This window comes from Haliaeetus albicilla, chromosome 14, assembly GCF_947461875.1.
Source record: "Haliaeetus albicilla chromosome 14, bHalAlb1.1, whole genome shotgun sequence".
In the NCBI taxonomy this organism is placed as follows: Eukaryota; Metazoa; Chordata; class Aves; order Accipitriformes; family Accipitridae; genus Haliaeetus; species Haliaeetus albicilla.
The window spans coordinates 2,057,514-2,072,113 of record NC_091496.1 but is presented as its reverse complement, the minus strand read 5'-3'; the positions used below and the strand labels follow the sequence as shown (position 1 = coordinate 2,072,113).

The 14,600-nt window shown below is 49.8% G+C and overlaps 1 protein-coding gene across 1 annotated transcript in view; it reads left to right on the top strand.

Moving 5' to 3' along the window:
* LOC104321903 (collagen alpha-1(VII) chain-like) overlaps nt 1-14,085 on the top strand; it is a 132,774-nt gene extending 118,689 nt beyond the window's left edge. Inside the window, exons 82-89 of the mRNA XM_069801526.1 lie at nt 1,228-1,305; nt 2,540-2,593; nt 3,967-4,015; nt 4,891-4,929; nt 7,440-7,607; nt 10,582-10,653; nt 11,271-11,441; nt 13,745-14,085. Of these exons, the coding sequence (XP_069657627.1) occupies nt 1,228-1,305; nt 2,540-2,593; nt 3,967-4,015; nt 4,891-4,929; nt 7,440-7,607; nt 10,582-10,653; nt 11,271-11,441; nt 13,745-13,758 (645 nt within the window). The 3' untranslated portion in view covers nt 13,759-14,085. The remainder of the gene's footprint in view (nt 1-1,227; nt 1,306-2,539; nt 2,594-3,966; nt 4,016-4,890; nt 4,930-7,439; nt 7,608-10,581; nt 10,654-11,270; nt 11,442-13,744) is intronic.
* Nucleotides 14,086-14,600: the final 515 nt, after the last annotated feature.

Sequence of the window (14,600 nt, the reverse complement as noted above, 5' to 3'; positions counted from 1 at the left end):
TCTCAAAGGTCACCCTGTCCTAGAGCCCCTTGCAGGACTTCTGACTTGGGTGGTATAAACATGTCTATGTACGCGTTATTGATTTTCAACCTGGTTTTCCCCCATACAGAAAAGAGCACCACACATTGGGAAAGCCTATACCCTGCTCTTTGGAGTCACAAAAAAGACCCAACACTGGGTTTTAAGTCTTAGGGAAGAAGTGGTTAAGGAAGGGAAAATGCAGGTGGTGCAGCAAGCTCCATGTTGCACTGATGGTCAGACTGAACATCTGTATTGTGTTCCGAGACCCCATTAAATAAAGGCTTGACCTAGAGCGATCTGCTCTGTAGTACAAGGGCACAGAGGATGTTCTGGGCCTCCAGCCTTGTTCAGCAGCCTGTAGCTACAGCTGAATCCCACCCAGTGCTTCACCACTGACAGGGCGATTATAGGAAGGACTGCCCCCGAGCCTTCCCCTAAAGGGGTGCAGATGTAGAAAGATCCTTCCAGAACAATAAAAAATGGACTAGATCCAGCTTCAGACCATAGCGGCAACTTTATTCTTCTTTCCCTTGCTCCTCAGGCTGTAGCTTGCAGTGAAAAATGTATCAAAAGAATCACAGAAGGGAGGAAAGAGCCGAAAGTATGAGATCCCCTCATGTATGTTTAAAAAAGGCTGGAAGTTTTTATATAAGCAGTTACAAGCACTGCATGCTCAGAAAGCCGTGTATGAGATAATGAATGGCTTTCGTTTGGACACTGATTAAAGAGAGACTGTGAGATGCCACTTTCTACACCCACACTGCTACTTCTGTTTTCCCTAAATTAAAAGAGAAAGTCCCTGGGTCTGAACTGCAGCGGCAAGGCCACCCTCATTTCTAATGTGGGAGGGTATTATCTCCATCTGCAAGTCCTTCTCCTCCTGCTGAGACACCGTTTCTTAAATTAGTGCCAGCACAGACAGAGTGTCAGAAGGAGAAAATGCCTTCTGCTCCTGCAGCATCCATCCTTTCTGCAGGGAGGGACCGTAGGAAATGCCTCACAATTGCCCAGGATGGAGGGGGCAAAGCCCAGGCTCTGACCCATCACATCTGATTTGTTTGGGGAGCATCTGAGATCCAGAAGGCTCTGAGTATCTTCTACTGATGCCCAGGCTGGACTTCAGGGGGGAAAATGCCAACCAGCAGTGCGGGATATTTCTGGAGGGTGCCCGGGCACTGCTAACTGAGCTCTCCTCTTCCTCTCTAGGGTCCACGAGGGAAAAGAGGGAGACCTCAGCTCTGCCTCAGGGGACCCCCAGGCATGGATGGGCGAAAAGGAGAAATGGTCAGTATGGGGATGAGCCAGCCTCACCTCCCAGCGAGGTTCCTCACCTCCCTGCAGCAGTGCAGAGCTCTGCATTGGGGCTGGATGAACCCCGGGTTTAGGTTGCATTTCTTGGCTCTCCAAATTTTGCAGCAACAAAAGCACGGAGAGCATTTTACTCCCGAGCACAAGGCATTGGACACAGGCAATGCTGCCTACACTTCTGCCTGAAAGTGTCTCCAGCTGGGACAACTGCTCTGAGCCCTGTGGGCTGCCAGTTGTTTTATATAAGACTTCTTTGGGAAAACATGGTATTTTGGGCCAGCACATCCTCAACTGTGCTTGCCATGGCAGACCGGGAGTAAACCAATGCTCAGTGCAGTACTTCAGTACAGAGGGGCAATGCTCAGCCTTCTAATGCACATCAGAGAATACAAACAAGAGATTAATCTCAAGATCCCAACCTGCAACCCATGTTCCAGGTCAGTCCCTACACACTGCAGGTCCTGCCGACACTGACTCAAGGGCTTTTTGCATCAGGAGATGGCATTGCATTAGCTCCATGTGTTGGTGGAGGGTAATGTGATTTCTCCTCGCGCTCCAGCCCCTGTAAGTGAGCATGGATTGAGAAAAATGACCATTGCAGCTTTAATTTAGATCATTCTTCCTGTGCTCCTTTTTCTTTAATATTTTTAAGCATTTTTAATCAACAAATCCAGTTTTCGCCAGTTCCGAGTGGTAAATTTTTCAAGGCATTTTCTCCTAGGAGGCAGAGAGCCCCATTGGCAAACCTCAGCTTTTCCCTGTGTTTCATGTTTTCAGCACTGGGATTGCAATCCCAGTTGCAATCTTCTGCCTGGTCTGGTTCCCAGACATTTTCTGGAGGCCAGAGCCTCTCCACACCTCCACCTCAACCTTTGTGGTCCCCTTACAAATGGCAAAAGAAACCTGACTTAACCTGTAGCTGCTAACATCCTTATTGTTTGGATAGAGCCGAGCTCCCAAAAACTCTGGGAGCCTGAACCCAGCTCTCTGATACACACTTTTGTTCTTGCTTCCTTGCACGTGGATGAGCCCATTCCTTTCTGCTCACTGAGCTACTCGCAGATATCCCTAAAATTTATAGGAATACATGTAAGCCTTTTTCCCAATCTCCCTTCCTAGCATATCCTTTCCTCTCTAAGGTGCACTTATTCTTGGAGCATTTAATGGTCAATCTACTGAGCTTTTGTAATGACTTAAGTGTTTTTAACAGGGTGAAAATGGTCCAGCTGGCCAGAAAGGAGAAAAGGGAGATCCTGGTCTTTCTGTGAGTGCTTTAGCCCAAGATCACATCCTATTACAGAGACCTGAATAGAGAAAATAGGGCAAACTGCCCCTAAGAGGTAGAGGGGAGGAGGGAAATGCTGAGAAACAGATTCATTCAGAGAATATCTGGGAAATGAGAGTGTTGGCCATTACCCAGAGACGTCAGACATGCACAGGCCGGGGTGGGAGCGGTGCTGGGCTGTGCGATTCCAAGCCCAAACAACGACCCAGAGCCCGAGGCACATTTCCCCTCTCCCATCCTCCCCATGATGCTTCAAAGTCGTGCTCAGCAGATAGGATCAGTGCCAATGCCTCAGGGCTGATCAAATACAAAGAAAGAGCAGGAGAGAGAAATGTGCCCCATTTTCAAAGCGATTAGGGAGCTGGCATTGCTGCAAAAGCTGCTGCTCTGGGTTTATAAATCCTGAAGAAGGAGTGGTTGACCCCCATGGGTCAGGGCAAAATCCCTGTTGCAGCTCCCCTAACATTAGCGTCTCCAGCCTGTTGCCTGAGCAAATGTGTTTTGTGCTACATGACTGATACAACGCAGTACTTTCATCTTTCCAGTGTGTGGAGGCCTGGCAGGATTAGTTTTAGCATGGGTGTTATGGACAAGGGCGTCCTATATGTGGGCTGCTGAAAAGCCCACCTCCTATGTAGAAAGTGGCCCAAAATTTGTCATCCCTGCAAAGGATAAGAGGTGGTGACCACATGAAGTGCAGTAGGACACGAACCATCACACATGGAAGATGCTCAACCAAAACAGTGGTAGTTGGCTGGCCCAAGGGTGAAGGGCAGACTCAAAATCCATGAAACCAGATGTCTTGTTCTGTGGGGAATGGTGTTAGCTGGTAAAGAGGCAGAGAAGAACAAAATGAGGTGCAGCTACATCTCATCTAAACCTAGTGCTACAGCCCGTTTCCATGGCCTGCAGTATAATTTGAGTAGCCCCTTTGCATGGATGCAAGTAGCTTGATGAAGCTTCTCAGAGGTAAGGGACATCTGAGAGACCATGGCTTCAGGGACAATGCCAAAAGGGTGGAGACACTCATTGGAAAGCCAGCCCGGACTTGAGGTGTGTCATGGTCCTCGCATTGGGCTGGGGATCCCAGCTCCTCATGGCAAGAGGAGCTGGCTACAGGATGGCCATGAATTTGCAAAGGGAATCATTTCCCTAATGAGCCACAAATCTTGAATCAAGGTCTGTGTGACACCAAATGTACATCTCTGGTCTTGGCCATACCCAAGCTGAGGTGGTTTCACCAGAGGCCACCTCCAGTGGGGCAAGCAGAGTTGGGATGGGGCACAGAGTGGAGGGAGATGGTGCCAGGGTAGAAAATCACTGCTAACCTCTGCTTTCCCCCTGTGGCACAGGAGGAAGATGTGAAGGAGGTGGTCAGGAGCGAAATGAGAGGCAGATGTGGTAAGTCGGCCAGCGATCCGTGCTCGGGGCCACCGCGCTGACACCTGCCAGCCACTAAATTGGAGCAATTTGAGTGCTGGCACATGCTGGCTCATCAGAGCAAATATCACCCCATTAGCAGCAAGTGAAGAAGTGTTGCCTCTCCGCGCTCAGAGACGAGTGCGGGCTTCTGGGCCGCCAGGTCTCTGCCATAGTCCTGACCTCCTACTCAAACTCTTAATTTTTTTCCCTTTAAACCCTCTCTCTTCCCATTTCTTCCCACGTGGTTTTGTCAGCAAAGCTTTCCTCCCCGGTCATCTCCATTTCCCCACTGATTGGTGAAAGGCGCTGGGTCACGGGGGAAAGTTTGGAGCTACATTTTGCCTAATAACAACCTTCTAATTCCTGTCTACTTTGCAGCACTTCTTGACACACAGACCTCTCCTCTCCGGCAGTGAATAACTGCCAACCGGCACCACAACAGTAACAAAAAAACACCACACTGGGGATGTTTTTACCCCAGAATCGCAACATCACAAGGGTGTCAGGCTTTTGGGATCTTGCTTTCCCTGCCCTGCAGAGGTCCAGCTACCTGATGGCCAGCAGAGAGCTGCCCCACTCCCGCCCCACTACCTGGGGTCTGCCTATGGCCAAGGAGGGTTTGGATTCACCACCACTAGCTGAGATGCTTCAGCATTAAGCTGGAGTCACACTCATTTCTGCCTAGAGATGGTAGGGGGCATTTGAACACTTTGAAGAGGGGAAAAAAAGGATGAAAAATAGTCCATGAAAGCATGTGCTGCCTGTAAAAATAATGATTTTGTTGAAAAATCTTATTTACATAGGGAAAAAAGAAGTAGCAAACAAATTATGCCCTGTCTGTCTTACATTTGCAGATTGTGGAGGTGAGTTGGGAAGGATGCTCATGGAAAGGGGTAAGTCTGCTAATATCTACGTAGCAATGCATGTGAATTCATGCAGTAGAGTAAAGGATGTTCTCCTTGCCCCAAAACAGCCTGAAACTGCAAGTGAAAAGAAGTTGTTAAGAATAAGTGCTTTTTTCTGTGATTCAGTGTAGAAAATGACCCTTGGGTCACTGACTGCTCTTAGACCCTGGCTCTGGGGGGCCTTGAGAGGAATCTGAGAAAACAGGGTTGAGAGGGACACCAAGACGTCTCCTGCTTCCACTCTTTACTGCAAAACAGGATCAAAGCTATTCCTGACACCCAGCTTTAAAAGCTGCATCCACAGGAATACCTCTCCCTGCCCGCGAAACAGATGCTGTTGCTCTGCCGTCCCAAACCATCAACATGATAAGCTCCAGTGAGGTGCCTATGGTGCATGTGTCTATTCATCATTTAAGCTCTCATTGCAGAGATCTAATCCATATGGTCCATGGGGTCTGGAGGAGCAATCTGCCAGCACCAAGGTAGACCCCCACGTTCAATCTGGGGCTCATCCTCTGGGCTTCAGGGAGGACTTGGTTCCTCCGTGTCTTTGCCTACATGTGTGCAAGTGACTCAGGGTCTGGGTTTTTTCCATGAGAGATACTGAACCAGGTTCTGGATCTCAGCTGGCCATAGTAGGTTTTGGAGATGCTCAGCTCACATGAAGGCACCTGGAGGAAAGTTTCCAAATCTGGATCTCATCCTCATCCCTGGGTGTTGATCTAGTTGCCCACATATAAGCCAATTTACGTATCCTGCTGGATCCTCTCTGTGGGCACAGGTCTGTGTCACATCTGTTAACCCAGCTTTGATGCCTTGGTTGCCCTGGGACATCTCATCTAACCTGAATTTTTCCTACTACATTTCAAGGCCATCATTAGACCTGGAAAGTGTGCCTCACCACAGCTTGTTTTTAATGTTTTAAACAGGAATAACAAAGGAGGAACTTCAGAGCACCAATTTTACTCTAAATTGCAGTGAATTCATGTTCTCCAGGAATGGATTTGCTTTAATTTTTCCTTCATAACTGTTAGATTATTTTTTTTTTTTTTTAGCCTTCATAACACATTGTTTCATAGTGTATGAAAGTAGAGCATTTTACAAAGCAAGGACTTTCTAAACAGAGAGGTGTGGCAAGAAGCAACATCCTTGCCCTGGATGTAAGAAACCAGTACAGTCATAGGTGCCTGGAGTAGCTGGGAGCTCTGTTGGTGTGGGATATTCCCAATTACACTAGACATGAGATAGTCTTTTCTGGGCTCTGTTTCCCCTCCTGCTCTGTGTTTAGAAAGCAAATCTGTCAGGGTAGAGATCATCTCTCCCTGATGTCTCTCCATGGTCCCATACCTGGGATCCTGCCCTTACCCCAGCCTCTGTTTGCTTCTGTAATGTAAATAAATCAGAGCAAATGAATCCTGCGCAGTGAATGCCCTTGGACGCAGTAGCGTCCATGCTCCTGCAAAGGACAACCCTCGCTGAAGCGTTTTGCCTTCATGACTCAGGTGTTACCCAAGGGCCCTGCCTGTTATCCGGCTGGTCAATCCTTCAGCCAGGAGCATGTGGTCCTCTCCGTCCCTCATGCTCAGAGCACCATTTAGATAAAACAGTAAGTCAGCAAAGGAAAGCAAAGCCAGATCAAAACCACAGTGGACCACACCACAGATCACTAATCTGGGATGGATTCAGTCTGCTGGTCCACATTGCTTCAAAACAGGTTTCTGGGTTAACTTCGCACAGCCAGACCACTAGATGTACTGTCCTCTACCTGCAAATGCTGTACATCCACCATAAAACCAGAACTCCTAAAATAGCTGATCCGCTAATGTGCCTGCCAGTCTGGTCCAGATCATGCTTGTCCCTCAAGGCACTGGGCATCAGACATACCCAGTATGAAGGACGATGGACCCACAGCCTCACACACATCCAGACATACAGCTGGACGTGCATAACTTAGCTAACTCTTTTTGTGGATTCCCAGCCTTTTAGTAAACAAGTCTTACCTGAGAAGACTGGCAGTGCTCAGCACTTCAAGGGACCTATCTCATGGAGATGCTGATCCAGCAGCATTTAATTACCCATGTAGTTTTGATTACAACTCCATCCCAAGTGACAATGGGAACATGTCCATGCAGTCATGGAGGTCCCAAGGAAGCCCAGCACACTTCTTGGGAACCACTTCCTCAAAAACAGCTTTTATTCTGAATAAGTTTACCGTATCCCCTTACACCCTTCCTTGAGAAGACAGTACAATATCTCCTTAATTGCTTGCCCTTCTCTAGAGTATATGTCATTTGGAAATAAGTTGCCTACCTTGACCACATACCCCAGGGGTCTGTAGGCTTTGGCCAATGAAACATTGTGTTGTGACTTGTCTCCCACACTGCCACTTGTGCAGTGGCAGTAATTTTGTTGAGCTACAACCTATTTATCAAAGCATGGTGGCTTTCAAATTGTGGCACCAGATTTCATCCTCACTGACCCAGCGATTAAATCCACAGGTCTGGAGGCAGCTGAAATCAACAGGCAGCTCCAAGGGTATTTTCAGCCTCGGGAACACACCAGAAGGGATGGTGAAAGCCAGGAAGAAATGCTTAACAAAACTCAGAGCATGACCACGTTGGTGACGTCGGTGAAGCCCTTCATGGAGCCACCTTCACTTATTGCAGGTAAGCGCGGCTGTATGCCTTCCATCCTTCCAACTGTGGCAGCCGCTATCTTCTGGAGCACTCCGTGAACCCGGTGCTAAATTCTCTTCCCTGGGACTGGGCAGAAATAAGGTAGTGATGGGATTGCCAGTGAGGGCTCCCACGCTGCGATGTCCCTGTGCTGAAAAGGGCTGGGCTGTGGCTTGGAGACAAGGTGAGCTGATGCCCCTGGCAGGGGCGGTGGGTGAGGAAAAAGCCAAATATGTGTGGTCTCAGTGATGATTCACCACCTTCAAAAGAATGCATTTTGAAAGGCTGGAAAGTGGCAGCCGTTTTCAGGCTGATTTTGTCCCCCTGTCCCCACCATGTCCTTTGCAACTTCTAGTAAAGCTTCCTACCAGCCAGAAATTACATCTCTGAGACCAAACACTCGAGCAATTACAGACTATTTCTGCCTAGGGCCTCATGAACCATTTAATGGGTAAAACTACTGATTACAGCTAATGGGAAAAGAACCGGCTCTATTTCTGTCCCTTTGTGTTGCCCAAGAGAGAGGAGGAAAGAGCGGGGGCAAGGTCCTGCGCTGAAGACACATACAGTACAGACCTGCCTGTACACCGACACCAGTGAGTTTGTGGCATCTCCTCACACTGCATCTACCTCTACACCAGGCAACTGGACAGGGAAAAAGCATGATCCAAGGCTCGCCACACTTTTAGGTATTATTAGGTATTATTAGGACCCTGAGCAGCACCAGGCAGCCGAGGTGCAACCATCATTTTGGGGGATGAAGGCTGCTCAGCCATAGGGAGGTGAACTATGTCCTGGTCCTTGCCCATGGGTTCATGGCCCACTCTGTAGGCACAGCCAACGGGGTGGTTCCCTAGGAGGCTCCAGGACCACCTTGGGATGCGTTGGGACACAGTGTCCTGATGGAAAAGGCCAGGAGATGAGCTTGATGGATACAGGGAAATCCATTAATGCCTGGCTGAGAATGGCCATCTTTCCAGGGAGAGGACAGGATGGGGCAGTTTTAGCTGCATTTCAGATCATCTACCCTTTCTTCCGACTGTGAATCACTGTAGCGAGCCTTACTATGAGGGAATGCTTGTCCCAGCTTCCTGCAGACCTGACAATCAATATAGTCCCCTTGGCACAGAAGAGCTACCAGTTGGATATCATCCTCCTGTCCCCAAGGGATAATGGCTCATGGGTGGCTTTTCCGATTCCTATGGGCCTGCCCATCCCCTGAGATGCTGATGGAGGCATCAAATAGCCTTTGACATGACTGGCTTGAGGGGTTTCTGGGTAGCGCTGCCCTAAATTTTAGCAGCAGCCTGGAAAATTACCTTTACCCAGAAGTACCCACACAAGCTGCCCTCCTCCAGGTCCATCACATCCCCAGATCCATGCCACAGCCACCCATGGACCCTCTGACCTCCTCATCAGGGCTTGGCTTTGAATCATAGAATCATAGAATGGTTTGGGTTGGAAGGGACCTTAAAGATCACCTAGTTCCAACCCCCCTGCCATGGGCAGGGACATCTTCCACTAGAAGAATCTTGATTTATAGGCGACATATAGAGTGAAAACATGATGCAGAAGGGCTGGGGGGAGGCAGAATAAGGATTATGGGCTTGCTTGTGAAGGGCTTTCTGCACTTGGTGCTCAAAGTCCAAACACACTGCGAGACAGGGCAGGACTCAGAAGGACATAGAGTTCAGGCTCATTTCTTGCAATTCAGCAAGTCAGAAATTAAGATGTGTCTGCTCAGGTTTTGTCACCAGGAGGAGGAGGGTTGGGTAGCATGGATGGAGCTGCCGCTGACACAGGCAGGGGACAGCATCAGTGGTTCAGCTCAGAGAAAAAGGCACTCACAGGGCCAGATGCATCTCAGCAGAAGGGAGGCATCTAAAATGCAACATCCCGTGCTGGTACAATGGTCCTGCACAAACTCTGGTCCCCCAGCATCTATGGGGCAAAGCTTTCTGCAGACTGGCCATGCAGTAGCTAAGTGGCCAGTCAAGACAAAAGCTGGCCAGTCAGCTCACCGGTTGGCCAATCAGCACATGGGTTGGCCAAATAGTCCTTCTACTCTTGAAATAATTAAAAAAAAAACCACATTGCACTCTCATACTGAGCAAGACACCCCAATGTTACATAATTTTACACCCCAAAACAAGTCGTAGTCTATACAACCTGTTGACCTACAGTTTATATGCGTTGGCCTTTATTACCCATGATGGCCCTTTCCCAGAGCTTTAGGAAGAGTTTTAAGTCAAACCCGTTGATGGTGACCTCCATTTTTCCCCCTGTGTAATCTGCTAAGGATAGAACAAATCCCCCAAATCCAGCTAAGCCTAGAACCGGACCCCAGCCATCACTGCCTTCCTCCTGCCCACCCCCAAGCACTCTCCTGTTGTCTGTTGTGCATTGAAGACATCATCCATCTGGGTTTAAACTCACTTTATATCAAGGCAGCATTTGGGATCTGGGCGGTTTCAGATCGATGGGGCGTACCACAAGTTATTGAATCACAGCTGCAGCCGTCGCCAGCCGACAATCCCATTAAAGCCTGGGTCTGAGGCAGGAGGGCTCATAAATCGCTCTGCTAAATGATGAGTGCGGATAGGCGCTCTAAATGTTAACAGGATTCTGTAATCGGAGGGTTATTACTGCCAGATTACAATCGCTCCTGGCTTTTCAAAGCTCGCAGATTTACAAAACTCCGGCCTGACATTTATCTCCTGCAAACAACCACAAATACTTCCATTTTCTCTGACTAACACCCAACCTTTCTGACTGAGTTGTTTAACACCATTAAGAATTTTATTGCCGCCGGTTTCTCCCTCCCCTCCCCAATTGCTCTGTGACATTTATTAGGAGAACTTGTTAGCTAGAGGAAAGCCATGTAAGGCTCCAATGATATATATTTAAATGGTAGCTAATTTGTTTGCGTGCCCTCATTACGTGTGATTTCCATTTGCTTCCCCAGCGGCTCCCCGGGCACAGCGGATAACGGGTCCCTCTCAGCACAAGCGCCGAGAAGCCCACAGTCAATTACCAGGTGAAATGCACTGAATTAAGTGACATTTAAGGAAGTCACTTCCCGGGTGGGGAGTGCTTTTTGGCACTTGGATCAAGGGGACATGGCGCTGGAAGAGTTACACATGCCGGCAAACAGAGGCTCAAAACTCCGGTTTGGACTTGGCTTAAAGCAGCTGCTTTTGCCCCAGAGTGTTGAGCTGGTGGTGAAAAACCTGGGAGTTGTTTTCACCCAGTCCAGTGTGGTCCAGCCCCACCAGCAAAATACAGTGAGAGTCCCCCAGGGAACACCCCGAATGCCACCACCCTTGCAAAGACCCTCTCCCAGGGGTTAATCACCCCCTTGCAAAGGTCAGAGAACACCATGATGGGCACCACAGGGGCAGAGAGTGCCCTGGAGCAACAGGGAGCCTCATGCTCGTCCCACTATAGAAATCCACTGCTGGATCCCCCCCGTTGGTCCTTGCTGCCCCCTTTGCTCTGACAGCCCCATTGCTTCGGGGTAAGATGCTGACTGTGGGGCAGCAGGAGTCCCTGGACCAGCCCCACGCATTTGCCCAGGGTGGGAATCGGGGTGGCAGAGCGTGGCCTTTTCCCACCTGGGTCCAACACACGAGTGGGGGGGGTGTTTGCCTGCAGCCCCCTGCCTGCAGCCGATGGATGAGGGCTCCTGCCAGCACTACGCCCTGCTCTGGTATTACCACCCAGAGGCAAATGCCTGCCGGCCCTTCATCTTTGGGGGATGCCGAGGGAACAGCAACCGCTTCGAAACCAAGTGGAAATGCGAGCAGCGGTGCAAAACCTCAGCAGGTAAGGCAGCCCCTGAGCCCTCCAACACTCCTCTGCCTCCAACCAGGAGTGAGGTCAAAGCAGGAAAACCCATCCATGATCCACCCACCTCCATTGCCTTATGGTGCCCCACCAGGACCGAGAAAGAAGTTGGAGGGATACCTCCAGTTTGCAAGGTCTCATTCCCCTCCCATTCCCAGCTCACTTTGGTCCCCCCCCCAGCCCCTCCTAGGAGCTCCTGGACATCTCCTCCCTTGGGCCACGTCTGCTTATGGAATGCAGGTGGACCTGTGGGTGATGAGGAGGGTCCCTGTGGGCACCAGCACTGGGTCCTGGTAGTTTGCACACTTGGAGCTCGGTCACCTCATGCACTCCAAGGGCTGAGGTTTGCAGGAATTTGGGGGCTGGTGCCCTCTGAAACCTGAACTGGTCCATCCAAGCACCCCTCTGGGTTCTCCAGCCACCAAGGACTCCAGGCAGAACCTGAAGCTGGTAAAGCTGCCCTGATCTAGACCATGAGCAGTCCCAAACACCCCTGCATTGGGGTTACACCTCATCCAGGGTTTCAATGGGCAAAACTCACTCCTGGAAGCCCCTCTGGGCTCCTGTTGCCTGATCTAGGGTTTGTGGGGTCTGCCTGCATGGTTCTTCCTCCTCTCCAGGCACATGGTAGCTCACCACAGGGGAAATGGTCTCCTGCTGGCCCTGACAGTAATTCAAATGCTACTGCTGCCGAGCAGCGCACAAGCTGTGGCTGAAACCAGCCTTCCTAGAAAGATACTCTTCTCCCAGCCTTTCTTCTGCATGGAGACAACCCCTCTGGGCATCAGGAGAAATGCATTAGTTCTCAACAATACATTAAAAAAAAACCCTGGTGAGATTCATCCGCTCTGTCTTCAAAGGCATTTTTAAAAAGAGAAAGAAATTGAAGGCAGGGATCTATGAATTTAGCTTCATTTCAGAGTTTTCAGGTGGTCTGTATTTTGTTGGTTGTGTTTTAGGCTGGCACCTGTCATGCATAAAATCAAGACCATCGCACAGTCTTTTGTAATCCACTTGAATCTTACTGATATGCAATGTTCTTTGCACAGCCTGGGCTTCCTATTCTGCGAGGAAGAAGGCAGTGCAAATATTCATTGCTCTAAGCCCAGTTTAGGACAGGCAAGGACATCCTGTAGAGCTGAAGTGCTCTCTGGGGAGAAGGGGCATGTATTGACTGGCCAGGAAGGAGGGATTTGCTGCCCTGGTGTTCCCCAGGGCTCAGTATTTGGGCCAGTTCTGTTTAATCTCTTTATCAATGATCTGGACAAGGGGATCGAGTGCACCCTCAGTAAATTTGCAGATGACACCAAGTTGGGCGGGAGCGTTGACCTGCTGGAGGGTAGGCAGGCTCTACAGAGGGACCTGGACAGGCTGGATCGATGGCCCGAGGCCGTTGTATGAGGTTCAACAAGGCCGAGTGCCGGGTCCTGCCCTTGGGTCACAACAACCCCATGCAGTGCTACGGGCTTGGGGAAGAGGGGCTGGAAAAGGACCTGGGGGTGCTGGTCGACAGCCGGCTGAACGTGAGCCGGCGGTGAGCCCAGGTGGCCAAGAAGGCCAACGGCATCCTGGCTTGTGTCAGAAATAGTGTGGCCAGCAGGAGCAGGGCAGGGATCGTCCCCCTGTACTGGGCTCTGGTGAGGCCGCACCTCGAGTCCTGTGTTCAGTTTTGGGCCCTTCACTACAGGAAAGACATCGAGCGTGTCCAGAGAAGGGCAATGAAGCTGGTGGAGGGTCTGGAGCACAAGTCTTCTGAGGAGCGGCTGAGGGAACTGGGGTTGTTTAGCCTGGAGAAAAGGAGGCTGAGGGGAGACCTGATCGCTCTCTGCAACTACCTGAAAGGAGGGTGTAGCCAGGTGGGGGTCGGTCTCTGCTCCCAAGTAACAAGTGCTAAGATGAGAGGAAACGGCCTCAAGTTGCACCAGGGGAGGTTTAGATTGGATATTAGGAAAAATTTCTTCACCGAAAAGGTTATTGAGCACTGGAACAGGCTGCCCAGGGAAGTGGTGGAGTCACCGTCCCTGGAGGTGTTTAAAAGACACGTAGATGTGTCACTTAAGGACATGGTTTAGTGGGACTTGGCTGTATTAGGTTTACAGTTGGACTTCATGATCTCAAAGGTCTTTTCCAACCTGAATGATTCTGTGACCTGGCACAGACAATCCCATGGTGTCAGGGACTTCCCGAGCCACTGTGAGCATGGGAGGTCCAAGACGAAGCCCCAGCTGCAGCCAAGCTCCAATGTCCCTTTTGTTTTCTCTTTCCTCGCTTTCAAAAACCAGTCAGAAGGAGGTGATCAGCTGCAATTGCCTTGTTTAAAGGAAAGAGGAACGGAGCTGCAAGAAGTGTCTCCAGGACACCTCAGACACCAGACAAGCAAGACAAACCATTTAACTTGAAGAGGCAAGGGATGTTTGAAAAAAGATGTTGGAAAACTGTAATTATGAGCAGGAAATAAAGTGGTATGAGGAGAGGGAAACATCTGGTTGCTCAGGAAAGCGGAGATGTCCAGAGGCTCACGACTGCACCACTTGCCCTGTGGGACTACTGTGCAAAACCAGGTGACGCATACCGCTGAGTTTATTTTTGTAAAATAAAAGTGTGTTAATGCTGCCATGTTTAATTCTAGTTCATAATTCACCTGGAAGCAGTAACCCCTTGAGAAAGGCAGAGAGAAAGGTGGGAATTTCTATTTCCCCATGTCGGATCGGGTGGGCAGGCTGAGCCCCATCCCATGGCCTTTCAGCTTGACCCTAAACTCCCCATGGCCCTTAGCAAGTCCAACCTTCTCCTTCACTTGACCATTCCCTGGACAGGTGAAGATGAGCTATCCCAAACTGTACAGTAAGAAGAAAACAGGGTTCAAAACCAGACTTCTCCTTGCAAAATTCCACCCTCGGGTCCTCAAGGCTTTTGGAGCTGGTGCTTGGAGAGGTGTGGAAATCCAACAAGTGGGATATCAAATAAAAACTTGATTTGGGACATCTCTGCTTGCAAACCCCTTTGCCCCAAATGATCCTTCCTGATGCAAACCAGCCCACAGCTGGACTGGAGCAAAATTATCTGTATATGGGCAAAAGGGGACACACTGTAAACACAGTGCTAAGAAATGACCAATAGCCCAGTTAACACTTTAAC